The sequence below is a fragment of the Cuculus canorus genome, chromosome 1, assembly GCF_017976375.1.
Source record: "Cuculus canorus isolate bCucCan1 chromosome 1, bCucCan1.pri, whole genome shotgun sequence".
NCBI classification, from domain to species: domain Eukaryota; kingdom Metazoa; phylum Chordata; class Aves; order Cuculiformes; family Cuculidae; genus Cuculus; species Cuculus canorus.
Window position 1 is genome coordinate 139,016,763 of NC_071401.1, and position 27,412 is coordinate 139,044,174.

Below are 27,412 nucleotides of genomic sequence, written 5' to 3' on the forward strand. Positions count from 1 at the left end.
CGAAGCCCTGACAAATTAAGCTGCTAGAAAACTGAAGTACATTAAAACTTACCAAAATAAACAGATAAAATGAAATAAGATTTAATTTTTGCTATGCAAGAAATCAAACTATCAAAAATATTGTTTTCTCACTGATTTTGCCTAAAACCAGATATATTGTCATCTTTGACAGACAAATTATTTCTCCTTGTTTTTCCCAAAGCTGATCAGATTTCAGAGGATATATTGGTAAAGGCTCAGCTCTTTCTCCAAATAGTTTCATAGGCTGACAAAACAGTCTGGAGATATTTGAATGCCAAATCCATAATTCAAAACGAAAACTAGAAAGCAATAGTTTGGATCTCCTTTAGATGTAAAAAAACATAGAAGAAGTCCATTTTCCATTTGTGTCACCTTTATGCACCACTTGGTTCATAAATATTCTTCTGCTCACAGAAACTGTAAGGGTTACTTTACATAGTCCCATTAAAATGTTTCTTTTTTATTACTGACATTTGATAAGAGAGAGAAATGGCTGACAGAAGAAAACTGAGAATCTTCTAGTACAGTAATGTGCACAATGAACTAGAAAAATATTTTTTTAATTTCCTCTGAAATTTACTAATTTTACTAATTTTTAGAACCACCAGTAGGAAACTACATCATTTAAGCATGACTTCTTAAAACAGAAAGAAAGAAAAATTGCAGAGATGAGCTCCCTTTGTTTCCTTTTCAGTTTGCAAACTGTTAAGATAGAATGGCATAAAAATGTTCATTGATACAGCATATAGTTGTAATGGCACGTGCACTAGAAAAAAAAAACCCAGGAATGGTTATCTTTGCTTACTGCATGTGGATTGTTATTATAAGCAAATACACAGAACAAGAAATATCTGTTAAGAAAATTCGCATGCTTAAAAATGTGGACCAGATGAAAAACACAGCTACGATAAAATATCAAAATATCAAAACAGAAGGCAGAGATCTTGCTGGCACTGGAAACATCAACTGTTACGGTAAAAAAAAAAAAAAAAAAAAAAAAAGGCAAATTTAGTTATTTACTTTTTCTGAAAGCTCTTAATATGGCTTTTGGAGGGGTGCTCAAACTGCTTTTCCTGAAGTCACCTTTAACAAACTATTCTGTGTGTTTTAACAAACAGAATTGAGAAGCTCTTCCTGGTAAAAGACTCTACCAAGCAATTAGTAGCTTTTATGGAAGCTAGATGAAGAGAAGAATCCAAAGCATTTAGCAATTGCAAAGACCTTTATTGTCTGTACACTCCAAGGTCATGATCATTATTCCTATTATATCAGAGGACAGAAGGCAATTCAACAATTACAAGATTAAAAAAAGAAGAAGACATTGTTTCCCTGCCTTATGAGAGCCTGAAAATTCTGTGGTGCTGCCTTTTTGGAGGTTCCAGTGACATAACATTGGGAGCTTGATTCAAAAACTGAATAATTGTTCAAGGGCAAGAACATAAAATGGGTAATTGTTCAAGGGAATGGTGTATGGGGAATGTGAGTGATGTGATTAGACATGGTGTCAATAAGGATTTCAGGGTTGTTGGTGAGTGCAATGTTTGATTTTTCTGTGGTGTAATTGACTGAATCTCGTCATATTATAAAATCATTATTTCATTGTGGAAATTGTTTCATCGTATGAAGAAATGGACAAGCTACAAAAATACAACACATGATAAACCTGCTATAACACAGCTACGGCTTTGAATTCCTTGTGAAAAAGATTAAAAGCTTGTAAACACCATGACTGGAGACAAACCTTTAGCAGTAGATTCCGATTCTGAAATTTGTTCTATTTTTTCTTCACCATTAGATTCATCCACTTCTGCTACTGTAGTTAATTCCGGCTCACTCTTATAAAGCCTGTAATCAGGACCCTGAGGAACAACAAGTTATGAGGTAAATAAACAAGGCTTTTTTGTACAAGCGTTTATGTCTTAAGACCCAAAACAGTTATTTGGTGATGACTCTGCTCTCACTTTAAGACAATATTTCATTGTTCAAACACTGCAGCAGTGTTTCTTTGCAGTTAATTTGAATAATAACATTTGCAGACTCTTAGAAATTACAGAAAAAAAATTGCCATAAAAATGCAGAGGGTTGTTTTTCTTTTAAATGACCTTTAAGAAACAAATTTGTGTAAGGCTTCAGCAAAAACTGATTATGAGCCTAGAGTTTCGTAAGAACCCATGAAGAGAATCACCCAATTTTCTGCAATTTACTCAGATACAATCATTTAAGTCTCAAGACATTTTATATATGTGCAGGATATATGACAGGAAAATGTGAAGAGCAAATGGAGCTATAAATAAAACTAAATAAACAAAAGTAAAAAGCATGACACGAAAGTAGCCAGATGACAAAATAAAAATTGTGACTGTGCAAAGGAAAGGGGATGCTTCAAGAACAACGTGGCAGTTTAAGCCACTTACACAGTAAGATCCATTTCTCTGATATCCTTGAACTTGGTGCATCTTCTTTTCTTCTGGCAGATGTACTGGGCCCCTGCTATAACAGAGCAAGGAGCTGCTATCACTGGGCAGAGGGGGGATTATGGGAAGATGCTCTGTAAAGTCATAGGACCGAGGGAGTGGAGGACGAGGTGGGACTACTTCCTCTTCCTAAAGATTGTAGAATAGTCACCTTATTTAGATGTCCACACCTGTTACAATTATTTATAACTTAAAAAGAAAAATATTACACCAACTACAGATTTTGGAACTAAAGGGACAATGTCACACCGAAAAAAAGGGCAAAGACAGTTTTATTTTCTTTGTCAGATTTTCTTTTTTTCCACTTTTTTTTTTTTTGTTCATTTGTTTGCTTGCTTTTTATTTTATTACAGCCACCTGGACTGAAATACTTCAATGGTTTCATTATTCAGCTTATCAAGATTTTCGGTTCTAACACCTGCACTTTGTTGGACATGTATGAACTCTCTGAGCCAATCTTTTAAAAATTAAATTAAATATATTTTTAAAGATTTTTAAGTTTTAGAAAGTTCTGTAAGCCAGATGTGTATTGCATACACTTCAGATAACCATGACAATGTCCCTTTAAAGCTGTAACTTCTAGCCAGATTTTCAGAGGAATTGAACACTTGGGAGCTCCCACAGTTTCAGCTGTTCTTGTGGGTGCTCTGGCCATCTGAGAACCAGGCTCAATATGTGAATAGACATACAAAGCAATGTATCTCTTCCCATGAAAACTGTGGTGGGTAGAAAACAAACCCATGAATCAGGGTTTATATTTCTAGGGTAAGAGCCTAGGGAGAGGAAAAGCTGAGAAATCGAAAAGAGAAACATACTAGTGAGAATACAAAGACACAGAACAAATGACAGTATTAGAATTACTAGTGGAGATACTGGTCTTTAAAACTAATTAATAATGCAAAATTTGCACACGAACATACTGAATACAAACTTCAGACATCCTTAAATCAATTATTATAAATTCAGCAATGCCAAAACGGTACATAAGTTAAAACCATACCTCATTCTTATACTTAATAGCTGAAAATGTCCGTGATCCCATGATGCCTGTTTGAGGGAGAAAGACACAGAAAGAAAGAGAAAAAAATATTTTCAATAAACACCTTTTAAAATATGAACTATAACCTGTCGCTACCAACCAAATACACAAAGCATCAACTTAAAGCATATTATAGCTTTCTTCTTCCCTCAGCAATTGCACTGTTTTTCTCAAACATACAAAAGCAACTATAAAGCTTATCCTTTAAAAATGTATATATCTTGGGAGATAAGAACAATCAGTCTACCTGCATCTGAAGAACTTCTTTGCTGTTTATGTTTACTTAATCCTTCCATGACATCTTGAATTCTCCACAATTCTTTCTGAATCTGAGCACGCTGTATCCCTGCTGACTCAGTCTGCCAGTAAATAGACAGCATATATAGGGAATAAGTTAGAATACATTGCAGATGGAAGAAAACAGAAAGTTCTTTTCTTTCTTTAGACTACACTGCATATCCTTTCCCAATGAAGAAAACCAAAATGCAGTAATGACAGACACTGTTTTCCCATATAAAAAGCAACACTGAAATATTGAAGGAAACAAAAAATAAAGATTCATTATTGTCGTAATGTGTCCGTTAACTTGACAGCAATTTGCCAGTTCCAACTCCACTTAAGAACAGAAATGTATCCACTGTCTCCAAAGAAAATCCAAGCGATCATTGCACAGGAGATCCACATGCAATAAAAGAAAAGGAATCATCAGTTCCAACCCTAAAACATGTGGAGATAAATATGGTGTTTGCAGATGAGCATATAAACTATTTGCATTCATGGTCATGCATGCTTTGGACTGCAGATTTCTCAGCTCTTGGGCTTTCTTGTAATCTCCCTTTCATAGCTGCATAGAAAAACAATCCCTGGAGCAAAAAGCATTTAATGCCTTTCAGCGTGGACCACACCCATCTGCCTATTCCAGCTAATATGCACGTGTGTGTGTGTGTGTGTGTGTGTGTGTGTGTCAGATCTCCTCAGAAATTCAGAACTTACACCAACCGTCCAATCCTCAACACCACAGCGCAGCAAAGTACTAAGATACAGATCAGAACCGTTCATATTTAAGACCCGAAGCAGTGCCTAAAGTTATTTTGAGTTATAATTCATTTTGATAGAACTATTTAATTACATTTTTAAATATTCCATTAAATAGAAGGATTTGTGTGAAGACTTAATGGCTGCCATAGCAACTAAGGTCTGAGAAAACTATCCTGTTCTGGACTCCATCCATCACTGAAACAGAAAGAGGAGGCTTCCAGGCACAGGAAAAACAGATTCAAAAAAATAGGAAAAGCTGAAGACCTCAGAACTTAAACTTTTAACTTACAAGGTATAAAAAGAAATTAATGCAACACGTGTCTCCTTTTTTTTTTTTTACTTGTGTAGTTTTTAAACAAAATCATAGAAAATGAAAGTGACTTCAGTGCCCTTTAAAGCCTATGTCACACCTGAATTTCTCCAAGTCGATCGAGTTGCTCCTGCATATGGTTTCTTGTTACAGTTACATCATACTCCAATTTCTCATAGTCTCTCCAAGCTCTTTCCAGTTCCTAGTTGTGTAACGAAACAATTACAAATGCACATTCAAGTTAAAAAAAGGAAGTCTATTTATTTTTCTTTATCCAGTGGCATGAAACTTTAGGAGGTAATGCATAAATAGATATCAGCAATAAATAAATATGTATTTTAGATAATGTAATGTTTAAACATTGCATTGATTTTCTAATGATACTGAACGGAATTCAAACAAACAGCATTTTCTCACAAACAAAAAAAAAAAACAGACAAGAGGAAAATCTTCAGAATATTTCTTTATAGCCGGGAGGCTTGAGGCTCTTAAGCTGTCCTTCCACTGAGGCAGAAACCCCACAGAAATGGATGCAAATTTGTCTCTTTTATCACACTGAATACATGTGTGAGTGCACAGCATGTGTGTGTATATGCAATGTATTATGCAAGACAAATGTAAGTCATGCAACCCTGCCTGTAAGGTTACCAGTGAATGCCCCAGGCTTCCTAACATACCATTATTTTACATATGAGAAACTACAAACACCAGAAGGGAGAAGGTGTAAAAAGAAAATCTTCTTTGAGGTCAGCTCTACCATCTTGCTTTTTAAGCCTATATCAAGCAATTTACTCAATTTAGCATAAATTAAGAAGTTAATGAGGGAAAGTACATCTTGAGGATTTACCTTCCTCCAATTCCCCTTTCCCTGTTGAACTAATTCCTTATACAACATAGTCTAACGTTCAGACTAAAATCAGTATTTCAGGGCCTGCTTTGTATCAATTTCACTACAGCAGACCACTAGAATTTGACAATTAAATATCTTTTTTTGTGTGCATATATATATATTATATACATAAATATTTGAGCGTGCAAAACTGACTCTTTGACTTGTCATTTCAGTGTAGAAACCATCATGAAGCAAGAAAGGACAGAATACAGCAATTCCCTTCCTCCCCCCCTCCCCTTTATTTAGGGTTTTGCAAAGTTTATAACTTTCTTCTTTTCATCCTGCAGCAGCTTTTGCTTAAAAAAAAGTCATCTATTTGGTCAAATATCTGATAACGTTTATGGTTGCTATATTTTGCCATCACATAAAATCGCTTATTTGCATTATTTACTTCTGTAATTAATATTTCGTATTATAAAGATGAAAATCACCATCCCAATTAAAGTAATTAAGTACTCATTCCTGGCCAAAAAAAAAAAAAAAAATTAAAAATGAAGGACTACCAATGAATATAATGGAAAAATCATTTTCCAGCTGCCTTTGACAAAAATACAAGCAAGTAGAAGACAACTGAGCTTTGTTGGAATATAAGGAAAAATAACCAAAGACAACCCAATTAAGAATATGAACATGAAGATAATGGTTTAACACTTCACTGAGTTTTACCAGCAAGAACATATTACTTACTGCAGTGGCTCGTGATACTTCTCGACAAGTGCTAAGCAGTCCATTCTGCAAGTCATCTCTCTGTAAGACTACATTTTGTATGGCTGCGGGATTATCGGCATTCATTTCTATCTCTTGACTTGCCGATAGCAAAGCTTGCTCAAGCGTGTACTATTATAATAAAAAGAATTATTTTTAATGTGTTGCATCATCGGGCTGATTTTCATTTTATTTCAGTTATCAACGTTCTGATAATAAGCATAAAATAACATCCACTTTAGGTAATAAATACAATTGTCCTACTTTCTCCTTGTGTAGCTGTTGAAGCTTCTCCTCCAGTGCTTGTACAACTTTATCTTGTTCACACAAACGGCTAAGTTTAGCCTAGTATGTAACAAAATGATCACAATTAGGATTTAATTTTTAACATCTTCAGCAATAGAAGTATAACTTGATCAAATCATTACATGAATCTATATAAAATGTTACAATAACATATGAATTCTAAAATTATGAAGGCATCAGTCTTGCAATTTCAAATTAAGAAACCCTCTTAAGATACTATGAAATATGTGTTATTATAACTTGAAAGAGCATAGCTCAAAAGACAATTTTGATTCTACAGCTAAATCTTTACAGCTTAATAACAGATAGCAAATTCCATTTTAATTTACAAATTCCTCAGTATTATAAAGAATATTGTATACACTCACAACTTTTCCCATGGTTTATTTCAGGCAGCAGTTTTTAATTGCTACTAGTACTGTCCATGCTCTGCTCTATTTTAGCTCTGAATGAGGCTTAGTTATGACTGAAACTGTTCTACCTCAGTACAAGTATGAACAAATAATTGCTCTAACTAACTCTAACTGATTTGAAACAGGTTACCTTTCCATTTGAACAATGTTTTTCGTTCATTTTGTGCTGGTTTGACTTTTAAGTTCTAGGATAATACTGGCAGCCTGCTTTCTGTTTTACTCTTAAAATAACATCCCTTAAATCATTACGTCTACTCTTAGTCGCACTGTGCAAGAATGACTAGACATGCATATACAGCATATGCAGTATGACTGTATGTGTGTATTTTTTGCAACCAATTTTACAGCAAGCCCTTTTTCTTTAGTAACTAGCAACCCAATACTCGGAAGGATAACTACTCATGCCAGTTTTGAATTTTGAGGTATGAGTAATATTTCCTAAGAAATTACATGTCTCTTGCTTATAACTGAATAACGACTATGGAGTTTTCCCCTTCTAAAGTAATTAATTCCTTTCTAGAAGCAATTCACCTTTGAACAGATATAATACCTGAAATTTCAGCCTAAAAGTTAATTCTACCTGCAAGTTTGAACGTGCGATTCTTACTACAAAGAATCTTATGCCCTTCAATCTCATATAGCCGTTTCTGTTGGTAATCACCTATATGAAGTGTGTTTCAAACCCAAAAGTCAAGGGGGCTATCCAATAAAAAGAAAAATACCAACATTTCCAAGGAAGAAGAAATAAATATCACTTACATCAATATCCAGCTCTTCAGTTCTATATTTGTATAGTGTACCCCTACATTCTTCTTGTGATAACTATAAGGAAGAATAATATTGCCATAAAACAACTTAATTGGGCTATGAAAATGAAACTACTGTTCAGCTTAAGAGTTTTAACACAGAAACCAGCTTTTGCTTGAAATTCAAACATACCACACCGAACAATATATTTTTAGCAAATATATTAATGAAGATAAGTAAATGGAATGCCAAGCACACTGCCGGTAGAAAGCTGCATTAACTCAACCGGCTATGTTTCTAATGCAAACTGGATTTTTAAAGATGTACAACTAACTCGATCAACCATGGATTATGTAGGAAGATGAAAGTGCCAGAGTACACCTAAACACAGTTATTCATCATTATGTACCTTTCCTTATGTGCATTAAAATGCAGGGGCTCATTCTACTTGGTATTAAACATTCTAGGCCCACTAAGGTCAAGTGTTTTCTCAAGGGGGATATTCTGATGTGAATCTGAAATCAGAATAGAATGACCTAAGTACACAAAATGTGTGTAAAATATCTCGTTACAGACATATGCCCAATAAGTGACACCAAACACCTTTCTGTCTACTTTTTCATATAGATCCTCTCCCATCCAACAGCGTATTACCAGAAATACCATCAACAGAAGCCCTTCTATTCCATCTTTGGCCCTAGGCAAACTTGCCTCTTCATGTCAGTCAGCATGTAAAGTATCTTCACACCAATTTCATACAGCTCCTCACATTAAGTTCTTAACTCTTTCAGTCACTGAACTGACTAGTAACAGGAATTAAAAATATTTTACATGAAAAAGGTAGCTCCTCATTTTAGAATGTGCTCACAAACAGTAACTAGTGTCCTATAGAGCAAATATTGGCATAACCCTATCAACCTGCATATTCTATTTTATTAAGAACATGTGCGCACTGAGTTCCAACACAGATGTTTTCCTTTCATGTATCTGTCATATTAAACCATTGTGACTAAATAGTGCAAGAAAGACTATAAAAACATAAGTCCATGTTAAAGGACACTTATAAATAAAAGGACTAGGGGAGGGTTAATCAGACAAGCATTCCAAACATACAGTAAACCTTCAACACACTTAAGTGTTTCATTTCAAGACGTTATGTCCACATACCTCATGCAAATGCACCTGGTGACAATTTAAAAGTATGTATAGTGTATTAAAACCACAGAGTTAGTTTCTTTAAAACGAATGTTTTATGAAAATGAGTGTTGGAATATGAAAAAAGCCACAGCACTTTTGCACTTCATGAATGTCACAAAAATTAAGATATCCATTTAAACTCCTACTATCGTAGAGTTGTGGTTTTCAACTGTTGATTTTATCAAAATGAGAGAAAAATGAAGAATGGAAATATTTAAAAAACTCATAAACATGGCCAAATGTCTTTAACTTATGGAGAAAACCTAGTTATATTTCACAACAGCAAGATTTTACAAGAGAAAGATCACCCCCTATTAGATAAATATATCTTCCGAAGACACTGCTCAGCATTTTATACAACTTGCCTTGAAAAATGCAACATAATTTATTTTTTTGCATTTAAAAGAATTTTTTTTGATAGAGACATATTTATTTTTTGACATTTCAACCTTAATTATAGCCAAGTTTAAAATAGCTTGCCAGTTCAGCATCTTTACCTCTGCCTACCTCCTAGAAAGAATATATTTGAAGCATTCAGAAAGTGAAAATACATTTTCAAAGTACACTATACACGTGCTAATTCTTCTTATTAAAATCCCATTACACTTCAAAAATCGCTGCCAACTTCTTGCTTTTGTCAGCCGTACTAGTTTCCCACAACAGACACTGCTGGAGAGCCGCTTCATTTTGACATATCTACTGCAACATTTTACATCGAGTTAGCACAAAAACTCGAAAAATAGTATGAAACACGTAATCTGTCTCTGACAAAACAGTAGCTTCTCTTTCCACACCACTTCTACAAATCAGCTTAAGGCAAAAAGTGGAGAATGCTATCACATCCTACTGGAATTATCAGAGGAACTGCAGTAGACACAATTACACATCACAAGCAAGGTTAACAACCCCACAGCTCTGGAAAATGCATTATAAGATCTCCAATGATCAAGTTATCAAAATGTATTTTATGTCATGTTCAACAAGAACCTCTCTTGCCAAATTGTTCCTACAAATACCTTACTGGGACAGTAATTTCAGAGAAAGAGTGCCACCTACTGAACCAATGACATGATTTGCTGCTGACTTTACACTTTCCCTTGAAGTTTGCCTACTCAAATACAAAAAAACCACCCTTCTCAGCAGTGAAATACACTGCACAGCTCCCAAACACTACGGAGCAGCACCCAGAAAACCTACAAATAGAACTTACCATTTTTGAAAGGCAAACCGCACACACAGAGTTTGACCAAACATGTATTTTACATGTGAAAAGGTCAAGTGACCTTAATTGAATCTCCATCTTACATTAGAAATAATTTGTCATCTACTTTATAGTCCCACTGTACAGTCCCCATCTCCGTCAAACACCAGTACCAGATGAATCACAGAACTGGACAAATTCACCACAATGGACACAAAATGTCCTTAGAGGGAAATTTCTTCCTAAATAAAAGCAGAATAGGTAAACCTCTCTTGAGACATAAGGGGTAAAACTCACTTAAGCAGTCAATATTAAAAACATTTAAGTGTCAGTATTATTTCATTACCTGATAAGCTATTTTTAGATATTACTAACCATTTTGGTTCAATATATATACAGCAGGAAATTTCACACCCTGAGAGCACACTAAGTATATCTCTGCAAGATACTACACTTAGGAAATTGAAACAGGACAATCTAGGATATTTTGTGGGGAGCATAAAGTTAAAAGACAGACTTCTACAAGATGATTTTTGTTTTCTTTTTCTTTTTTCAAGTATTTCTTACTATCAGGAAGCAGGGCAAATTGGCATTTACCCACAGCAAGAAAGATTCTTCTCTAATTTTGCATAATACAACAGAAAACATTTCAAATACAAATTGGAAATACAAGATCTTTAGCTGAAATACAATCATCTTGTGCTCATAACACAACCTGAAAAGTATTTCTACCTACAAACCTCAAAATCTAACATGCATAATGTTTTAAATGTATGCAACTGCTATAATAATAAAAATGAAGTAGGCCATAAACAAGATCTCCCTAATCCTTATATAAGCAAAAAAATCAAAGACTATTTTGAGATGTTTTTTTCATGTATTAAGAACAATTATCCAAGCAAAGACCTGAATGTTAGCTCGTTGCACTCAGATTTCAGTTTTTGCCCCTAAAGGGAATTCTCACACATAAGAGGAACTAAGGATAATTCTACTTTTTAAAATCAGCATATATTGCTTTAGAAAACAAGATTAATACTCCTCACCTAGTATTAGAAAGAAACAAAAATAAAGCCAAGGTAGAAATGGGTTTAGGCTGTTAAAAGTCTCTTTTTCTTGTATGTACACACAGAGTCACTGCCCTGACTTACAGTTTTAAATTTACAGTACAGTCTGTAGAATAGACTGACAGAAGTCAAAGTGATTTAAGTAACTGAAGATGTAGCAAACCACAAGCAATAATGTCTTATAAATATTTGAAATAGTACACATTAGAGCTATTTTACTAAAGAACTGCTAATCATTCCATGCAAACAGGAAGCAAGACACCTTCATTTTTAATGAAATACAAGCTTTTCTTGCTTTCCTTTGCTTAAGTCTAAATGAACTTAGTCACAAAACTGAAACGAATAAACTGAAGAAAAGAAAGATCCTTTTCTCTACCCACACTAGAGAAATATAAAGTGGTAGCTATGCCTACAGGTGAAGGCAGTGCTGTGTAGAGATACAGGAACTGACAGCGTAGCTTCATCAAGACAGAACTCTGAAATGTATTGGTACCCCTAAATAAGCAAGGTGACTAGCTCAGGCACAGTTATACCTGAAATGTCTTTACATTAACATTGGAAGCTGAGCTACTTTACGCTGACACATTGAAAGCACCTCTATCCATTACATTTGTGTTGACTTCTTTGTCTTACATACTCTGTTACAGAAATTTGATTTGCTTTAAGAAAAAAATATAACAGCTAGGCCTCTTTAATAAAAATAAAACCCAATTTCATCTAGGACTTAAGGGCACTTTACTTCTCCCATCCCTTCCTCAGTTCCTTTAGGTTCCCTATGTTAAAGGTCTTGTTTTGCAGAAAAGAGCACAAATTGGATGATCCTGAAATCAAAGTCATTCACAACCCAAATGTCTTTGGAAAGCTGGGATTTTTCTTGCGATTTTTCTGGATCATAAGCAAACCTACAATGTGGAGTTACCTTACAAAAAGAAAGAAACATGAAATTAAGCTGCTGTGTTTTTTTTAGAAACATAGCAAGGCATTAATCACTAATAAATGACTGTTCTACATGGCAGAATGTCTCCTTTTTTTCAAACTGTGCAACCTTATCTCTCATTTTGGGTCAACAGGGCACAAATGCAAGTGTAAGGCAACTGGTCAGATATTCCCTTCTGACTGGCAGCCAGAATTGCACACCTCATCTGCTGCTAAACGTCATAGTCATTTAAGTAAAAATGATACCTTTGTTGTAGTTGAGTCTAGACATTTGTTAAATATTCCTGAAGTGACAGAAGCTGTTCAGTTAAACCCCAGTATCCCTAAGACACTGCAGTGCCAACAGACAGGTATTGGCCATGCTCATAAGTTAATGCAGGTCTCAACTAACAGACAATATTTCCATTCGCATTTCTGATTCGTCTTCCATCTTACCATTTACAACCATCACTAGAGACTCTGTAAATGTGCAGTTAAGTCTGCTGTGACTTTATGAACAGACACTGCCTTTTGGATTTACAGTCCCCAGATCAAAGTAATTTTGATCCTTCCTTTCTTCAGTGGCTAAAGGCTTGGTAGGTGCGAACAAAAACTTGTAAATCCACTTCCTAGAACAAAACAAAATTGCCAGAAATGACCAGGTAAACGCCACTCACATGCTTTGGTAGTGGTCAAAAGAAAGAAGCACCTTTGAACACTAATTGCAGAAAATCATGCTAAGACAAATGTTGGAAGCTTATTGGAAGTTTCACTAATTTACTGGACACCTGCATAAAACATCAACTAATTAAATCATCTAGACAGAAAAAGTTATTCAAAAGGGTACATTTAATACTTAACAACAAAAACGCAGCAAAAGCCATGCTAACGATATTGCAGCATTTTATAAAGCATGGATGACTTGTGGTTTTCCAAAGCAAATAAGAGAAACACCAATGTCATGAATAAATCTGAGGAACAACCAAAACTGTCACTAAGGAAAATTTCGCAGATGATAAAGCAGTTTCATTCACTATCCAAGACCTTACTTGCTGGTACAGTTGCGGTCTTAGCGCCGAGTTCTCAATCATAGTGTGAACCATGGTGATTAAAGGTTCATTCTCTTTCATCTATTTCAAATCAGGAGGAGCATACAGCAAACATCAGTTTACAGCATGGCTAGATTTGAAAGACGACACTGTAAAATATAGCCTCTACTTTAATTTTTCTAATAATGCAATAGATTACATTTTACCCCATGCTTTTTATATATTCCATTATTCAGTAATATCAACATCTGAAAAGTTTAATAATATCAAACAAATGTATCAAAATCACATAAATGCTCAAACCCAATATAATATTTATTCAGGGACACTCACCCTTCTAAAAAATAAAAATGCTTAAAAATAAACCCAGCTTTGCAGAATATTAAAAATAAAAAGTATGACTGGATTATGCAATAAGAACACTCAAACCTTCATCAGGAGATCTTTTAAATTATAGATTTAATAACCAAATGTACATTACAAAGATATAAACTAAATATTGAAGCGAGGTTTAGACTTATGTTCACGTATCACAAAATTCCTTCACATACTGCACTGATTTATGTACTTCAGAACTTTGAATCATTACTCATTTATCCACACCCCCAAATACAGATGTGAAGCTTTCAGAACTGGTCAGAAACTTTATATGATTAGTATTTATTGATACGTGTGCAAGTGCCAAAAACGCTGATTATTACAGTACAAATTGCATACATTTAAGATTTCAGAGAAGTACACAACACAGAAAATAGCATGGGATTTTTGGTCTTAAAAAGGAGACTTTCCTAACAGTAAGGGAAAAATTATGAAAACAGATAGCTTTCCTCTCCAAAAGAAACTGAGAAGCCACTTAATGCATGATCCCCCTCCTATTTTTGTTGGAAAATTTGGGACCTTTTGGAAACTTCAGGAAACTTTATCAATACGTGTTTCAAGTATGCTTACGCAGGAAGGAAGTATGAGTATGTATATTTATGATCTTTCACTCTGTCTTTATGCATATATATGCACTCCCCGTAAACTTGCATGGCAAGGTTTTGTTTCACAGATTGAAAGGCAACAGAAAGCCTGACTTTTTGATGCCTTTTGGAATTTCTTGCCCCTAATTATTTAGGAAAATGCTACCTTGTACATTTGGAGAAGTATTTTTATTTCTCCTTATGGGAAACATTTTTCTTGTTATAGACGGAGGACATTTTTTGTTGCTCTTGTTGTTTTCTTATACAGAATAAAGTCTGATCACCTGACAAGTTAATCACCCAATAAAAAATACCTTATCTTAAGAGAGCAAGCTTCTGATGCTTTGTTTGTTCAAGACAGAGGAAAAAAAAAACCCAAGCAACCCCTCCCATTTACTCCATCATCTATAACATACATAGATAGAAAAATAGAACTGCCACAAGAAGTTGTTCTCCCTTTACAGAAAGATTTTGTCCAGAGAGTGGGTGCGCTGTGTGATACCAAAAGATTTTAATAGTAAGACCAACAATTAGGTCCAAGGCAAATCAAACTACAGCTGACTGAAGTATTTGTAAAGGAAAAATTGCTCTGAGGCTGAAGTATTTTATTAGGAGTACACTGGTTTAGATGCATTTTTATTAGAAGAATTTCAACAGCTTCAGGCTATTGGGGTAATTATTTTTTACAATATTTCAATTTTTTTTCCTTTCTGACCAGTAACAAACAATGCTGGAATGAATTTCTGTGGAACTGTTCAAAGATTAGAAAAGAAGGGGGTTTGCTCAAAAGACGTTCTGAAGTAATGTTTTGTCCTCCAGCCAGCTCCAAATTCAACTTGTAGGACTTTTTCCAATATTTTTATTACTATTGCTGCTTAACCGTGCTTATCTAACAGTGCTTGCTAAGGCCAGGTATTTCCAGAAAACCTCCACGTCCTTAAGCTCTTGTCTCTCTAATTAAGGAAGTCACAAAAACTAGCATTAAGATTTTCATAACCAAACCGAAGTGTGAAGTGCCTGATGGCACACAGCAACACAGCAGCAAAACCAAATAAAATCCAGCAGCCTTGGCTTTATCACCTTCTACTTCCAGTAAATAAGTCTTTCTACCCAGAAATGATACTTCATCTTTGCTTTCATCTTTACTGACGTACTATATAAAAGCATTTTCTAGGTGGAAACAATGTAAAATCCACCTCCTCGACATCTGAACTATACAAAGAGCTAAATTATTTATAAGCAAGCATCTGAATGGGTATTTTGTGTTTTAAACTGGAAAGCTAAGTTACTGACAATTTGTCTGTCTTCCTTTTCCTAAATTTTCTTCCCATGTTTGATAACACCCTGGAGAGATGACATTTCAGTATACGCTGTTCTAGTGACAGCAATCAGCTGGAACAGTGGCTTCAGCTACCAGAACAGTTGACCTCACTGATGAGATAAGACCAGAAGTTAAGGATGACAGAAGACTGAGCTCAGATTAGCAATTTTATCCATTTCCTCTCAAGCTTCCTGATGCTAAAAGCAGTGGCAATAGAACCAGATCAAGGCTTTCTCCACTCTGCTCTTTAATCTTCTGTCTAAAGAAAGAAAGAAAGAGTACTTTCCTTTCTGCCTTCTTTTTACAGAAATGCTGGCTCCAGCACAGTCTTTTTTTTTTTAATATATTTTTTTTGAGTCTCCCTTCTTCCTCTGGGGAAGGAAAAGGTAAAAAAGCAGCAGCAGAAAGAACAACAGTGGTGGCTGGGTCAGCTCACTCTACATTTTCCAGATAACCTGAAAAATACAAGAGTAGTATCCTATGTCTTGCTACTATAGGACATAGAATTTTTGGGTGGAAACACAGTTCTCCAATACAACACAGGATATGTCAGCTCTATCCAACCCCCTTTGTACTATTCCAGCCTCCAGAAATGTACTACTATTCCCCAGAACCACCTTCAACATCTCAGAAAGAGGGTGGTGAAGAGGAGAAAACAAGCAAAGTACCAAGTCAGTATGGATGCTGGCTGTGGGACCTTGGGACCTTCACTCCTTTATCTGACAACTTCTTGTTCAAATTCCGTTTATTTATATGCACCCTTTGAAAACTGAAGGAAACTGAACATGAAAGAACCAGTGGAAGTATATGAGCAACTTAACACTTAAACTATTCACATAAATAGCCATTTCAAAAAACAGAGGTCAGAAAAGAAGACTACATGGAATTAAACAGAGCTTCCATTGTGACAAAAGAATTTGGGATATGCTAAAAACAATATGACAGCACGCATGGAGAGTTTTACGCAGATAGCCTCGTAGAAAAGCACTGTTCAGTCAAAGAAAAGTTTTACCATCAACATAAAATTAAGTAGTGTACTACAAGACTGTTTTGCTGGAATTCTTCATAGTAAGAGAAAGATTCAAGTGGGCCCTCCTGCCATGGCTTTATTTACAAAGGAGAAAAAAAAGTGTCTAGTTTTTATTTGAAAAAACTATGTTCCAACTTTTCATTACTGTTATTTTAATCACTGGGTACAAATACATTAAGGAGACTGCTGGCTTGGATATAGCAATACACAAGAAGCGATCCCTTAAAATTTGATGATGCAGAAGACTAAGATTATCTGTGCCCTCGTAACTTGTCCCATGTTGGTAAACGTTATTATTGTTGCCTAGGGTTGCTAACTATGTCCAAAATACAACTGCTTAAAAGATAAACAAGTGTCCCTCCCACCTCTCCACAAGCCAGTGGAGTGGTTCACAATCTCACTTAAAAAAAAGAAAAGGATGACTGACACTCATTCTTTTGGTCAGAAAGCACCAAAGAAACCATATGGCTGGATACGTGTGAGTCAGTCTCTTCACTCTTTTTTTTCCTCTATTTCTGAACTACAACAACAAGAATTCTGAAAATGCAATAAAAAAAACTTCAAAAAAACATAACATAAGAAATTCTAAACATTTCAAGAGGAAGCAGCACTACAAAAAGAAGCATGACTTAAAAAAGACTATGGGATATTCTCGAGCCTTAGTAAGAAAGCCACCTAACCAGCAGACAGCTTACTGAAATAGTGTAAAAGTTACTCTCCCTACACATGAAATTCAGTCTGCCTGAAAATTCACCTGTGTAAACTTGAACTGTGCAAAAGCTAAGTACAAACTTACTAATTATTGTTAGTACAGTACTAAATTATTTGTGACCAAAAAGGAGAGAGTTGGAGATAACGGGACTGGAGCTCCACCACATACTCCAAGAAAAGCAAATTTTGACACAGTTTTCAGAGATGAAGTATGAGTAGAAATATCTGATTTAATTGTACTGGACATTTAAAATTCAAAGAGGGCAAGTGATTATGCAAGCTGGTTACACACAGATAACAAGGAGGAAATGCCTCAATTAGACTAAGAAGTTCGATGCTTTTCTTCTCAACAAAACAGGAAAGTGACAATGGACAGAGTGAAAAAAAAAAAGAAGACATAAATAAGATACTACCCCTAGAAGCAGTGGTACCTAAAGCAAAAAGTCTCTTGGGATGTTTATTTCATAGAGATTCTCGGTAGCATTATAGTAGAATAAAGAAAGAAAAAGAAAATGATCAGAAACTGAGACAAGTATTCTAACCTGCTCTTCCATGATTTTGTGATTAAGGTAATATATTTTAGACTTGATAATGACTTCTTACTGTAAGAAGCGCGCTGATTTCTTGCATCTCTGGTAGGGGTAATTATGGCATATTCCTAAGATTCAGACACTTCCCTAAATTAAGGTTTATCACATCACATTACATTGCTAAATTTTATTTGATGCAAGTAAAAAGAAAATAATTTTTACCACTTAGCACGTTATACACAGGCAATTCTCTTCATTTAATTGTCTATTATAAGGACAAGCTTGGCTAATCAATTAAACACATGGTGCAACAGTTTGGTTTTATACTTCAAATGGACAGTTTTCCTTTCTTGGCAATGAATTACATTGTTGACGACAGAATTATTCTCTTATTCCAAAACACTATGAACTGGAGTTGGATATATCTGAGTTGGATGAAATATTTTGGCCTAATTTAGCAAGCACTTTTCCCCTACTGTTTTGGGTCTCCTGCCCCCCTTAAAGACAAGACAAGAGTTGTTTAGTAATGCATATATATAGTGTGTGTGTCCCCGTTTCTCCCCATGCACGTGTGATTTTTAGTAACTCATTGAAATTGCATCACAGGATCATGTAGGGCATAAAAGTTCTACAGACAGGTGGGTTTAAGTGTAAGGATGAAAAATTTCATTACAAAACCAAAAAAAAGCTCTAGTGTTTTTTGTTTTTTTAAGTAATGGACACCTAGTTGCTTATATTTCTTCTAAGCACTTATGACAGTCTTCTATAAGTTCTAGCAAAAGTTTCCCGTTTATAAACTTCTCACGCACAACTTGTACAGACATCCCACTGGATTATGCATTAAAGCCATAAAAAGTGGTAGGTGATATCACAGTTCTTTACTTGGCAATCAATTATGTTAGTGAAGACAGAACTGTACCCTCACTCCATAAGTTATCAGAAGTTGTAAAGAAATAAAATCTTACATAATTCTTCAGGAAATAACTGAGTAAAAAGAGAATAAGTAATAAGCCATTCTATGATTTAAAATATCTTTTCCTGTTTCACATCCCTTCCATTTAATGTCTTGTAGAAACACCTAACTCTTCTTAATTTGGAAAACTAAAATTATCAGAAATACTAATTTTCCATAAATTGCATGTGTGTCATATTAGCTTGGAAATACGTTATGACATTGGTTAAAGATGATAAAATGCTACAGTCAGTGTTATTATAAGAAGGAAATAAAGAACAGAAAAATTAATATGAGTGGCTACTGCATTCTGATAAATTTTAAACTGAGTAGGTTTTTTTTTTCCCCACTACATGTCAAATTTGTAATCAATTAAGATACTCTGTGCTACTTAAAAGGGCACATATTAAATATTCAGCTTCATAAAAAGCACTGAAAATCCTTCTCCCCAAATATTTCCAGCTTAAAAGGAGCAGGCAAAAAGCATTAAGAAATGTGAACGCATAAGAAAATTGCAAATCCCACCTGATGATCCAAATATATGGCATTCCTTTGAAGGTGATGTGAAAGAATCTCATTCTAGCAGGCAGCAGTCAGGGAGGAAAGGAAAAGGACAGAAAGTGCAGAATGCATGAGAAGAGCATTAGAAGATGTAAACTAGATGGTGATCTTTAATGTAGAAATATAATGCTGCTTTTTGTGCCTTTTTTTTGGTGCACTGTTAACAACTTTTGATCCCAAAACAGAAGTGAAAAGAGTTTGTCACAAATCATACTGTGAACTACTACATTACACTTTGGGTTTACGTACAAATATACACAAAACTAATGAAAATGACTATCACACAGATGACTATAAACCCTTTGATAAATCTGTGTTTTAAACACATCCCAATTTTTGTACAGAGATTACAAATAAGATTGTATCTGATCTGAGGCAATATGAACAATAAATTAACTCATGATTTATCACTATTAATTTTGTTTATAAGACCGATAAATTTAAAACCTTCAAACTTGACTACAATATATTTTAAAATATTCCTATGTAATTTTGAGTCAGTATCAAAAAGCCATGAGTAAAGCCTCAAAGGGTTAATAGCAGAACATCACGTACACAAAGAACCCATGTTACTCTATTCTACTCCCTTAGTAGTCAAGAGAATTTTGCACTACTGGTACAATGTAAACTTTGATTAATGAGTAACTACAAGTTAGTGAATGGTACATGACACACATTGCTTTATAGCTGACCTTTGGGCTGCTGGCCTCAAGTTTTAGTTGCATGAGCTGTGCTAGTGTGTGTTCCCGGATACTACTCAGTTCAGCTTGCTGCCGTCTCAGCTTTATTAGCAGCAGCGTGAGCTCCTCTGGCTGAAGGAGTGCAGTGTGAGAAGCCAAAGAGTAGAAAAAAGGTTAATTATTATCCTAAATAACACTTCATCAAAATAAGGGTTCGTAGTATTTTTCATGCAAATACTTTCTATAGCGATACAACAAAAGATACACCATTTTCCCCAAATCGACCACTTTGAAATACATAAGGAAGGGTTCAGTTTTAACTATTCAAAACACCATAGTATGGTAACATTCTATGGTAACATTTAAAGGACAAGAAAACAATTGTATCGCAGGATAAAGTCTACAGCCCACAAACTTTTTCTTACATCACAACAAATTGATGATATTGACTTAAATGAAGGGGGAGAGAACTCCCGCCCTATAGGATATCATTATATGTACCTGGACATCAATTAGAGTTTGGTAAAAGAATAAAAAAATTCCCTCAAGAAAATTTAGTTTCTAAAACAATTCTTCAAATGTATGCATCAAAATTCAGAGACAATTAAAAAGTCACAATAATTGACCTACATCTTTTACAGATTAAAACAGCACAAGCATGACAAAAATAATTTTCTGTCCCATCTTCCACAGGTCTGAGTCTACCAGTTAATTAATTTCTTTACTTTCAGGACTAAGATGTTAAATACAGCTTTAGGAAGGTATGAAGACTAGTATTTAAAACCTACGATTATATATACATAATGGAAATACAGCCGCACTCAGATCAGTATTTGTCAGGTAATTCCACTCAAATCAGTTTAGGTCAGTTTGGGAAACTACCTGAACCATTCCTGGGAACCACTTCTATTAGCAATACTTCAAACAAAACAATTAACATCGCAAGTATTTTTGTTGCATTCCTGTTTTGCTTCTGTTTCTTACACTTCTCCAGAAACCAGTCTTATAAGAGGTTAAATGTTCATCCAGCATTTCGATTTCCTCAGAAGTTCTGCAAGTTAAAAAAACCCCACCAAACCCAAACACACCGCATAAACCCTGTTTTCTCTCTTCCACAGTCACAGGATCTTCCCAAAGCAAAGAAGTAAAGAAAAAAGCTCTAGGGAACCAAATGTTAAATTACTAAAAAAATGAATACCAGTTTCTTGGAATATAAAGAAGAAAACCTCTGAGAAGTGTGGGACTGGCACGGTTTTGAGTTCGTGCCCAAGTAATCCACAAGAGGGAGCAAGGGATTTCCACATAGCTTCAGTTTTCAAAATCATTTACTTTGAGGAGAAAACTGACACCAAAGCCAAATTGTCTAACGGCCAATCCTCCTCTTTTAGTACTCTTTCAATACTAGGACTTACAGTACTTAATTTCAGAAAGAAAGTGTAAGAATCCAGACAGCTATACAAGACACTTGAAAGTTCTCTCAAAAAACTAGTGACAATGCTTTCAGTCTGAAAATTAACATCATTTCATGGCACAGGAAAATTTGTTTTTAGATAAGAGAACTGAAAGCAGCATCTTCAAACAAAAGGAATAGTGAATCACTTTTTCAAGATCAAAACTATTCTCTGTATGTTCTGCAGAAGCTCAGTTTCAGTGCATTAGGAATAAACTATTCAATGGTTTTGAAGTCCCATGTTTGCAAGCAAACTTTTTGACATACAGGAGCCCATCGAACAGTAATTCCTACTTCTCCCTAGACATGCATAATGTTGCAAACATTTTTGACACTGCTTAAATGCTGTGTCTTATCACAGCTCTCTGGAGTCTTGAAGAACCACAACACAGAATTTTATTTAAAGAACTACCTACAGGTTTCCTTCCCTGGTGCCTGCAATGCTTGTGCTCTGGGCAGGACTTCTGGTTTCTACAGGCAGAAGCTTGGACCTCCTTGCCCTCTACCCCACTCATCGGCCCATCTCCAGCAGCAAAGCCCAGGAGAGCCAATGGGGCCATGAACCCAAAGAAATGTCAGTGGAAGACAAGGCACAGAGATAAAGCACCAGCTGCGAAAGGTCAACCTGGAAGTTGCTGAAGGTGCTAGGAATTCATGCTGGGAAGTGCAAGAAACAGGGGTTGACGGAGTGGAAGGACTGACTAGGGAACTGCTGCCCATAGTATGATTCAAAATCTGTATTCTCAATTCATAACTGTCTGAAACAGTAATTTCAGATGGACAGGGAAAGATTACAGAAAGCACACAAAACTTGATAAATAAATGTAGTAAATTTAGGAAAATTTCTTAGCTTTTGGCTAAGAGTCATGTTTCAACCAGGAAGGTGGGCAGTATTTACTGATATTACTATGATGAAATAAATTCAACAAGACTTTCAGCTCCATCACAGCAAACCAAAGATGTCAAAAAAGACATAATGTACCAAATGTATTTTTAGTATCCTTAACATTTCCAAAAAAGATGTAAACCTTATTTCTAGGATTTTCTAAACACTTAATGGAAAAATAAATGTTCTGTAATATATTCTACCCTCTCCCCGGAATTTCTGTAATGTAACTAAGATGATTAACAAAATATATCTGTACTTCTAGAAGAAAATCTGGAGTCATCAGCTACACAATATTATCAGAATTCGATGCAGCCACAGAGTACTCCTTTATTTGCTTTATATTCCCTGGTAATTGAAACAAAGGCTACATCTAATAGCTTTGAATAGAATAAGAGTTCAATGTTGCCATATTCTAAAGAAAAAACTCATGTACCAAATAAAAATCCAACTCACTGTTTTGCCTTGGAGGCTCTGAGGAGTAACAGGCTGTAAACTCAGACCTGCTGGCATTGACCTTCTGTCAGGCACAAAGACATGCTGTACAAAAACAAAGTAGCACAGTATGATCCATAGTTATCTACAAAACTCTATAACTATTAAATGCTAAGAGAAAAAGTCAGGCCAACTTCATGCTTATGGCAAATTTGCCATCATTTGAGACAGCTTTGGTCAGTCATGCTCCCTGCTGATTTACCATCTAGGGCACTTGAGTAGGCTACCTCTCTCTAACTTCTAGAAATAACGCAGCTTTCATGTTCGTTTAATTAACAGTCCTCCCTCATAGCTGTTGCCCTAATCATAGCCCATGTAAACAAGTTTTAGTTTTTCACCCATCACCGAAAACTCCTTAAACCCCTAAGACTTCTATATAGAGTTTAAGTCTTGCGTTTACCCTAATGATTTCAAGCAGCCTTCTAATTACCCACCTCTTAAAACCAGGTTGGTGTTTCCAATTCAATGGAAAAAGCTAGTTCTGTAAATAAAAAAACCTCAAACCAAATAGCATGGAAAAAAAAAAGGTAAATAAGAATCTTGTATAGAAGATGCTAAACAGGAAATGAAATACTAACACAAAATGTTCCACAGTGGAAAAAATATGAGAAAGAAAACCATGGCTGAAAGAACAAGGAAGCACATGCTCTGCAGCACTGACTCTAGTGGTATTTTTGTGAGAATCATTGATTACTCAATTTCCAGTGCAGTTGAGACAAAGGATGTCGAAACAAAATGACTCCTTTGTTGATAAGGACCTAAGAACTTTCCAAATCCAAGACTTAGTACAACTGTAAGATGCTTAAACTGCTTTAAAATGCAGTTAATATTTTTCCTTCCATCAAAAGACACAAAACCAGCCAAGATAATGATTGGGCAGAAAGTGTGAAGAGCATTTTATAAAAACCTCCAGTTTTAAATACAGCTTAAGAATAATTTTTATCTACTGTCTAATCTATCAAAAAATACGCATAACACAAGCATATTGATATACCAGAGACACACACTGCACCCAGGTTTACCATTCTTTGTCTCTCTCTTTCACTGATGAAGACTAGCAAAGTTACGCTACTCAGGTGCCAAGCTTGTGCAAATAAGCTCTGATATTTTTAGTGATTTCCCTAATAACTCAAATATACCAAAAGACTACACTCAGCTTTCTGCTGGAATCCAAGGTAGCCAGACTTACAGCTGAAGAACAGAAAACTGCATGTGGAAAGAAATCTGGGATTATGAGTCCTCTTAAGAGTTCCAGGTAAAAAAGCTAGATGGGCAAAAGACGTCTGTACATACAGCAAACTACCCTGGATAATTTGTCTTCTGTCTCCTTTTTTACTTTAGGGAAACTTAGAATAATACACAGCAATAGCAGGACAACAAGTTTTCACCTACTAGAAAAATATCACCTATTAGAAAAATATCATTTTATAACCTTTAGAATTTTAAATGCTTTTTAAAATAAAACTTTTCTCCATGAAAACACTGATATAATTTACTCTTGACCATAATAAAATATACTACAGTGCAACATTAGTTTTACAGTACACTGCCTACTAAAAATCCCTGTAAACAGAATTTTTAACTATTAAATTAAGTATTTTACCTTAGCATGATGCGTCCTGTGTCTGCGATCAATAGTTACATCTCCCCGTTGCACTGGTGAAGACACTTCTGATCTGTATGTCCGCTGTGGAGAATATCCTTGGAAACCAGCAATTGAACCATGTGAAGGTGAGGTGGGAATTGAATGCATTGTCTGATCAGAAATATTAATCATAGTTTTTGGGCTACTTATAGTACTGTGTCTAGTAAGAGTTGTTTGCTTGTTGTAAAACTGACGTTGCTGCCATTCATAGAGCTGCCACATCGTGTCATCGCGCATTGACCTCCTTTTTTCTTCAGCTGTTACAGGTCCTATGGCTCTGTCGTAAGCTGACGGCGTTACGCTGCAGAGGCTCTCTGGCCGTGTTTTGCTGTTTCTTGGTAGCGTTCTGTAGCCTTCTGGGTATCGGGGTAAAACTTGAGGTCGATGGCTTGGCATATTTCTTGGTAATGTCTGATACGCGATTACACTGAAACACAAATTATCTTTTTATTAGTGGATAGCATTAATATTAAGGCAATATAAAGTTTTTCAGTATTGGTTAGGTTTATCTAGCTAACTCTTACTTTTTTTTTTTAAATACTATAAGTGTAATTTTAAAATAATGCAAGAAAATCGAGATCACAACTACAGCATCAACTATACAGATTGAATGCACTATTGCAGTTGAAACTGGATCCTCTCTCTGATTAGCTGCCTGATTACATAATCAACATTTCCTCTTTTGACCAGCTTAACAGCACGAACGTGTCAAGTTTAGATCAAACCTTGAAACTTGTCTCGTTGCTGGATAGGTAGAAGTTTTAAAAGCTTTGAAGTTCTATATTGTTTCCATATGAGACCATTTTAAATGTTCTCTTTTTCAAAAGTGAAAAAACATCCTGTTGTTTCCCTAAGAAAATCATAAGCAATTACTTTGGACATAAAAATCCCTATGATTTTTTTAACAGTAGACCAAGGAAAAATAGCAGTAATTATCTAATGAAGTTATATTTTGCAATTGTTAAGCACAAGCCATTCCATAATAGCTATTCAAGTGAAACAAATAGTAAAATATTTCTTAATTTGATAATAATATTGGATTGTTTTTCAAGTCAGATATGAATTCAAAGACTTAATTCTTTAATTTGCTGCCATACTACAATTCTCGAGTGCTGCAGTAATGTAGCAACTTCTGGCGTTAGTTGAAATGCAAAATTTTCCAAACCAAGTATCAATGCACGCCCAAGTATGACAAAGCGTTTCTTTTTTTTTCCAGAGGACAAAATCTAGGTCATAAACATTGATTCATTCAACATTCATCTAAAATTCAGATGAGAGAGCCTCTTAAAGCCTTTTGCTACTGATCGCATCTATGATAGATTGCTTCCTAGAGGTAACAAAATTGATCTCAAATTGGATATGATTCAGCCATCAGAGGGCAGCAGCTTCTAGCTACACCTCAGACTAATTCCAACTAAAATCCCTGCCACCATGAGACACCAGAATCTGAAGAGAGTTTTGAAAGACTTCAGTGCCACAAAAACATTGAAGACATTATGTCGGGCAAATGGCTAGGTAAACCAGCATTATGCGTGGTGGATGCTTATGGAATAATCATCAAGGAAACCGATGATGGTAAAAAACACTTGTCAGCAAAAATAGTTAAGCTGAGTAATTATGATCAACTTTAACATTCTGGAGATGAAAACTGCTATAAAGAGCTTTACGTACAGAATCTGTTACGGTTTCTGAAGCTTTGCAAGAATTAATGAAGTATTATCCCTACTTTTTAGATTGGACAATTTTATATTTTCACCAAAAAATACAAAAAGAGACATAGATTCTAAATCCTATCCTGTTGCTACAAAAATCTGCCTAAATACCTCTAAATTTCTTTATATAACGTATCATTAATGATAAGGGCTTCTCTCCATCTCCATATTTCAAAACGCCCAAGCAATCAAGACACTTCTGGGTTCAATTTCAATGTACTATTTTGGCTACTCACAAATGGGTAAGGCAAAGCCTGATATTTTTATGAAGCTATCCAGCGGTTAGATACATCTCTCTCACTGAAGCTTCTCTCCCATTCTACTAATTCAATGGCCACCAAAATTCTGTTGTATCTTTTAAATATCCAGGGCAACTTGAAGAAAAGCTGCCCAAGGTTCTTAATATGTAAAAATAGCAATTTGAAGACTGCATGCAATTACTTATATTTTAGAACACTAAGGAGGGTATCATATCCATCTGCTATTCGCAAACCCCAGAAGGTGTAAAAAGCCCAGCCACCTCAATATTAAGCCTTGTTTTACATGACTTGATAATATCAGAACAAATTGATCCGTATCCTGTTGATACTTGCAAAAATGTCTTTCTAATCAAATCCAAAACCCAACTCTAGACAGCACTGCAGCGTAGAGCTGCCTTGCACACAAGGGGAGGCTGCTGCAGCTAGTCAAGCGGGCATGCGCACTGCAAGGTCACAGAACATTTCTGCAACTGTCATCATAAACAGCTCCTTACAAAAGTTCTCGTATGAAAAAAGGGCTTCCACATAAGTTTATAGACTCTTTATAGGAAGGTTTAGGGGTTGTCTCTAGGATTACTGTTGGGTAACAACGCTGGTTCTGGTGTCCAAGTTGGACCATGTGGGAAAGCAACTTTGCTGCTTAACACTTAGGAGCTCAGTTCCATAATGTTATGAATACGCTCAGATCAAAATCACAGAATAGTCCTTCACGCTACAGAATGCAAATACCAGCTGTCCAAAACACCTAACTTCCATGTGTGCATCAAGCAAAGGGTGGCAGAGTGAAGACAAAAACCTGGTGCTGTACAGCAAGCATTTATTATTTAGGATGTGTCTTGCATAGGC

At 35.3% G+C, this 27,412-nt stretch overlaps 1 protein-coding gene across 25 annotated transcripts in view; it reads right to left on the reverse strand.

Annotated features, from left to right (window-relative positions):
• PLEKHA5 (pleckstrin homology domain containing A5) overlaps positions 1-27,412 on the reverse strand; it is a 170,762-nt gene that overhangs the window by 17,029 nt on the left and 126,321 nt on the right. For 7 of the 25 annotated variants that reach the window (XM_054057441.1, XM_054057531.1, XM_054057516.1 and 4 more), the window contains 13 exons: positions 24,553-25,021; positions 22,911-22,994; positions 20,131-20,250; positions 19,403-19,456; positions 13,372-13,452; positions 7,958-8,020; positions 6,744-6,824; positions 6,462-6,611; positions 4,983-5,084; positions 3,782-3,893; positions 3,496-3,542; positions 2,436-2,624; positions 1,763-1,880 (listed from right to left, as the gene is read on the reverse strand). In XM_054057441.1, coding sequence (XP_053913416.1) covers positions 1,763-1,880; positions 2,436-2,624; positions 3,496-3,542; positions 3,782-3,893; positions 4,983-5,084; positions 6,462-6,611; positions 6,744-6,824; positions 7,958-8,020; positions 13,372-13,452; positions 19,403-19,456; positions 20,131-20,250; positions 22,911-22,994; positions 24,553-25,021 — 1,670 coding nt within the window. The other 18 variants (XM_054057467.1, XM_054057621.1, XM_054057477.1 and 15 more) reach the window with 11 other exon arrangements.